At 36.6% G+C, this 6,016-nt stretch overlaps 1 protein-coding gene across 1 annotated transcript; it reads right to left on the bottom strand.

Moving 5' to 3' along the window:
• Positions 1–3,983: 3,983 nt before the first annotated feature.
• Positions 3,984–4,933, bottom strand: LOC130842173 (protein SET-like). Its single transcript, XM_057718837.1, has one exon. The coding sequence runs from the start codon at positions 4,931–4,933 to the stop codon at positions 4,064–4,066; it is 870 nt and encodes a 289-aa protein (XP_057574820.1). The 3' UTR covers positions 3,984–4,063.
• Between the last annotated feature and the right edge of the window lie 1,083 nt (positions 4,934–6,016).

Genomic DNA, 6,016 nt, shown 5'->3' with positions numbered 1-6,016 from the left:
CGGTCAGTGAAAGTGCGGAGTCTCAAACCACTGGATAGCCAGAGAAGTCCAGAGTCCATTTTATAACGAGGTCTCTCCAAGGCATAGGAATCTGCATTTGTTTGGATGGTATTTTAGAATGTGCAGATCACTTTTCTATCTGCCATCATATCAAAGTTCACTGTGTTTGGCCTGCAGTATATGCTAGGTAACCATTTCATGAATGCTGAAATGAATCATCTTAGGAAGAACAGGAAGAACTGAGGCTCAGATTACCCAAAGTCATTCAGCTAGCATGGGGCAAAGGCAGGCGTGAATAGTTCCTGTTTCAGATAGTTGGTTAAAACAGAAAATTTCTTCTCTGTCACTTTTTCTCTCTCTATCTCTCGCGCTCTCTCTCTCTGTCTCTCTCTCTCGTGCTTATGATCTCTGTTGTTTTTGCAAATTGTTCCACACTCTATAATTTGGTGTACTTCCTAAATACATAAACTCAAAGCCCTTTTAAAAATAATAATAATTACCTGTTATTGAGGACTTAATTTTGTGCACTACACTGTACGAAATGCTTTACATTTATTAACCTATTTATTTTTAGCAATAAATCTATGAGGTAGGTGTTATTATCCTCATTTATAAAATACTTAAAGTGAAAAAAAAAAACCTGCCACTTTCTTTCATTATAGTCATATAAAGCTTGTGGGCCAGATTAAATGTTTAGTCTTAAATACACATAAATCATTTCAAGTGCATAACTATTTTTAAAATTTTGACTCATAGATAATAATACATAAGCTATTTGGAATATGTGGGAGAGGAGGACAATTCTGAATGGAACTTGATTGATTCTTACCAAGATTATGCCAGCAATCTATGAATTACTCATCTATCTGCTCCATAGATGGAAAAGAAAATATGAAGCACAGGGAAGCAAAGTGTTAACATTTGTTCAGCAGTTACTAAGTGCCAGACACTTGGTGTTTGACATGCTTAAGAGTCACAAGGACCCTGTGAGAAGCTTTTTTCAAAAAAAAATCTTTAAAGATGAGGCAACTGCGGCTCATAGAAATTAAAAAATCTGTCTAAATACTTTAACAACCTAGAAGAAAGTACAAGTAAAGCCCTAATACTGGATGAATCTTAGTTTTTAGGGGTTTATAGGGAGAATTACATTTTACTGTAAATCTGATTGGATGGGTCTTGGGCCCAGACAGAACAGAGCACTCTTTCTCCTTCCACCTGGGAAAAGGGTGAGGGTGGGGTAGGGATGGAGGTGGAGGAGTCGAGATGGAAAATCAGGTCTGTTTGGGACCAAATTTAGTTCCCTTTTAAGACACTGAGCTGCCTCCAAAGATATTAAACTCATGACCTTGGTCTACATGAAATGAAGCCAGAAAAATTAACCTGACACACACTCTTATATAAGAAATCCTTGAAAAGGAATAGCAGATGAAACTAGGGAATCATATTTCCTGAAAGAAAAGTTCAGGTGATAAAAATACTTACCAGCAAGGTACTTTGGTGCACCGTATTATAACACTATCAACATCGTAAAGGAAAAGAATAAAAATGGCTAAAAATTGATACTAGAATAATGTTATCAACAAAGCACGCTAATATTTCTTGACATTACATGTCCTACTCTAAGTTCGGAAAAAATAAAGCCTTGTGATGCTCCCATCAGCCAAAAGAACACCAAACACTTCCTAATGAATTGTGATTAAGTAGATCATTAAAAATATATATTTCTCTTAATTACAGTATATATGATAAGCAGAGTTTTGAAAATAAAATTTCTGATGGAAACTGATAAATCAACCAAAGGCTAACACTCCATTTGCTTCATTTTTAACAAGAGTTGGTTGAAGGGTCTGAGGGCTCAATTAGCCCCTGAGTGAAGGAGGTTACTAAAGAGAAGATGTTAATCATTCTTCCCGAGCAGCAAAATGACATGTATGCTTTCTATTTGAGAGGGAATGAAAGGAAACATGGAATTTTAAAATTCAGTGAATTTCATTGGAATGAATACTTCCAGAGGCTCAATGACTGCTGAACACTTCAAAAAAAAAAAAAAGGTAGATAACTGAAAAGCAAATTGGAAACAAAGAGGTGGGGGGAGGGGATACGGGGATATATGTATAAATACAGCTGATTCACTTTGTTGTACAGCAAAAACTGGCACAACAGTGTAAAGCAATTATATTCCAATAAAGAGCTTAAAAAAAGAAAAAAAAGATGAAGCCCAGATGTAAACTTAGACTAGATTAATATTAGATCATGTAAAAAGTTCCTTATTTCTTTGAAACAGACACATGGCCATGACGTAGAATTGGGGTATTGTTAAAACCCTATAGGAAAAAAAATATTAGGCATTTAGAAAAGCAAATTGTAGCATAAGATGTCAAGCTAGTTAGTAATACAGTTGCTTCTAATGTTGAGATTTTTTTGCCTTCTGGTTCAGACTCTTGCTGTTGCTTTGTTGTTCCTCCTTTGACATTCCCATCCTCCAGCATCCAACTCAGACAACGCCCACTCAGGCAAGGTTTTCTCCAATCCTGCTCTTCTGACTGTACTGCCCCATTTTGCTACCTCTAGCCCTGCCATGGTACCTATTGAATTTGCATTTCAGTTGGAGGTTAAATAAATGGATAATATGGGATGTGTGATATCTGTACATTTGAATCTGTGTAACTTCTAGAGGTAGAAGCGAACTATTAGTGGTTCATAGTTCAGAATGTTGGCACTTAATTTTTCTTCACTGTAACAAAGATACTGATATTTCACTTTTGCCATTTCTTCCCCATTTTGTCTGACTCTGGTGAAATTCACATTTAGTGACCTTGGCCTATGTTATTTCTTCCATAAATTATTCTAGAAACATTGGAGCAGATAGGCTGAGAGTAGGGGAGAAGAAATGAAACTGAGGGAAAAGGATAGAGATTCCCAATGTAAAGCACTTTATTTTGCTAAAATGAGTTTCAAAGGGAACTTGAACTAAATAAGTATTAAATACGTGGACATTTTTGTAGTGCTGAATGAAATATATATAGTGAATATATGTAGCAACATCTATAGTGATGATGAAAATATTGTTTTGTACTTTTGAATGTCTAGCACTGAGCAAAGTGCCTGACACTTAATAGATGCTCTAGAAACATTTGTTGAATAAATGAATGCTTGTGTCTCCCCAGTGTCTCATCTTCCTCAATTAGTTTTTTTTGTGTGTGTGTACACATTTAGTTTTATTGTAACAAAGCAACTTGTACACTTTTAACGTTTAAAACTCAACATCATCTTTCCTTTCCAGTGAAACAAAAAGAAAAATTTAAAAATAAACAGGAACAAAATTACAATAGAGAATGTCAATTGCAAATAAGATCCTACAGGTTCTGCTGATTCTCCCATCCAGTGGCAGGGCTCAAGTCATCATTAGGAGAGAATTTTATTTTAAAAGTGTCATCTTAAACTGCAAGGATGTCCGTTAAACATCACAATTAAACATGCCAAAGGAGAAGCCATGTTGTCAAAATGCCCACTTAACCCACCCAAACATCTCAAACCCACCCTTTGCTGACCTTCTATAACCCCATTTTTTAAAGTTTTTGTTTTCTTTTTTTAAACAAGAGAAAGCAGACAGATACATGTTGGTAAATGCTAACTGTCCATATTCACATAGAGACACAGTGTAATCTCTGAGCCCAATATACAGAGAAAGGAGGGAAAAAGCTAGAGTTCTATGCACTACTACACAGGGGCCTAGCACCCTCCAGCTTCCAGCAGAGCTAAGGGAGCAGAAGGTTTTTCTATTTTCCCACAGAGCATGGTGGTGTTGATTCCATAAAGTTTTTGTTGAGATAGGAAGGGATAAAAATGAATTTGGAACAGAAAGGGGTAGAGATTCTTTTCCCACTGAATTCTGCTCAAGATATTTCCCCCCAAAATAGGTTGTGAACCATGGTATAAAGAGAAAAGAGACCTCAAAAACAGGGCAACTGAGCACAAGAGGAGGAAAAAAAAAAAAAAAGACTGCAACTTGCTCCCAGGGACTGGAGAAAATTAAAAAAGGTTGGAATGCATCAGTGTTCCATTAGTCATCTTCTCCTTCATCTTCCTCTCCTTCCTCCCCCTCATCATCATCTTCATCTTCTTCACCTTCATCCTCATCCCCTTCTTCATCAATATCTTCCAGTCCTTCTTCCTCTTCATCATCATCATCATCTTCTTCTCCTTCCCCTTTCTCATCATCCATGTCCGGAACCAAGTAGTACTGTAATGGATTTGGCCAAATATCACCTTTGATGACCTCTCCTAACTCATCTGCACCTGCATCAGAATGATCAGTAAACCAGGTGAAGAAGCTTTCTGGTTCCTCATGCTGTCTCTTCCTGCTGGCTTTATTCTGTGTTTGACTTGAACGTTTCGTCACATCCTTTCCGGATTTCCATTTGATTTCAGTGGACTTTGAAGATGGATCACCACTCTCATTCAGATGAAATTCTTTGGCGAGAACTTTATTTTCGAAGTAAGGGTTTTCATCAAAATAAAAATCTATTCTGTAACCTGATTTAATATCTTCAAATTCTGTCACTTCAACTCTTGTCAAATAATGCAGCGCCTCTTCATCCTCCTCCCCAAGCAGTACAGACACTTGTGGATGGTTAACAAATGTTGTTACCCCAAAATTTGGGATTTTGTCGATCAATTCCGACCTCTTCTGAAAATATGGTTGGCGGAGTTTGTTATATTTCTGTTCTACTTTCAAAATCTCCTCACTGGCTTGTTCATTAAATCTGTCTATTTCATTTTGTACTTCATCAATATGTTCAATTGCTTCTTGCTGTTCTTTTTCTTCCTTCGGCAAGTTCGGAGAAGCAGACGTTGCCTCTGACCCGGAGGCAGGAGCCAGTCTCGGTTTCTTCGCTTGGGGTGGAAGTGTAGACTGGTGTTTGGGGGCCATGCGCCATGCTCGGAGAAAAGCCAAAAATCCACCCAGGGGAAGAGATTCGTACCTGGAGCCCTGAGAACTCCCTCAATTAGTTTTAAGAGTGTTTTCTTAAAATGTGCTTACCTTTATAGCATGGCTTTGTAAAGATATTTTAAGGCATTAGCAAACGATTTAGCCATTTAGTAACCAGAGAAGGAAAAAAATGTGGTAGGAAAAAATGAAAAGATGAATGATTATATGTCAGGTCAGAATAACCTGGGGCACTTGGTTAAAATTACAGATTTTGTCTAGAAAAAAGAATCATTTAATTTTGAGGATTAGTGCTCTGAATTTTAGATGATGGAGAGATGGAGAAGAGGGGAAATATTCCCACCTGCGTTGTTTCAGCTTGGCTTTCTCATATGGATGTGAGGGAAAACCACTCTGTAACATCTTACCTGTGAAATCTGTCTTATTCCCAAGCAGAGTGAGGATGATGTATTTCTCTCTCTCTCTCTCCGTGTGTGCGTGTTGGATTATGGGGTTGCAACTAAGTTTAATTGATCTAGTTTTTCTATTTTCTCATGGCCTGCCCAGGATATATAATGCATCTCTAGTACATCCAGATACTTTTGATTTCTTTAAAAAAATCTGGTAGTGTGATGGTTTTATAATAGATTTAAGGGCTATTTGCTATTTGTTTTACTCCAACTTCTAAAAAAAATTCGTCGTTAAATAATAGGTATTTTAGATCAGAAGTAAGAATATTTATTCCTGAACACCCTGCAATTTTCCCCTAAAATAGAGAAGCCAAGTTTTATATTAGGGGAAAGATATAAAGGGTGAAGTAAGATATGAAATATTAGATATGAAATATTCAAATTCTAATTGGATTATTATAAATTTGTTATTTTAGAAGTGACTAACAGGATATTAACTAAAAGCATATATATTCAAGAATGTAGTTATACAGAAAACATAGGAAATTTCAGAACTATGTACTTTGAGAATGAAAATATTAAGAAGGGATTATTTCATATCTGCACAGTTCTTAGGAAATAGACATGACTGGTGATCCTAACTATTTGAGCAAATGTCAACTGCCAGCAGACACCA

The sequence above is a fragment of the Hippopotamus amphibius genome, chromosome X (genome assembly GCF_030028045.1).
Source record: "Hippopotamus amphibius kiboko isolate mHipAmp2 chromosome X, mHipAmp2.hap2, whole genome shotgun sequence".
NCBI lineage: Eukaryota > Metazoa > Chordata > Mammalia > Artiodactyla > Hippopotamidae > Hippopotamus > Hippopotamus amphibius.
This window is presented reverse-complemented; position numbering and strand designations above follow the sequence as displayed.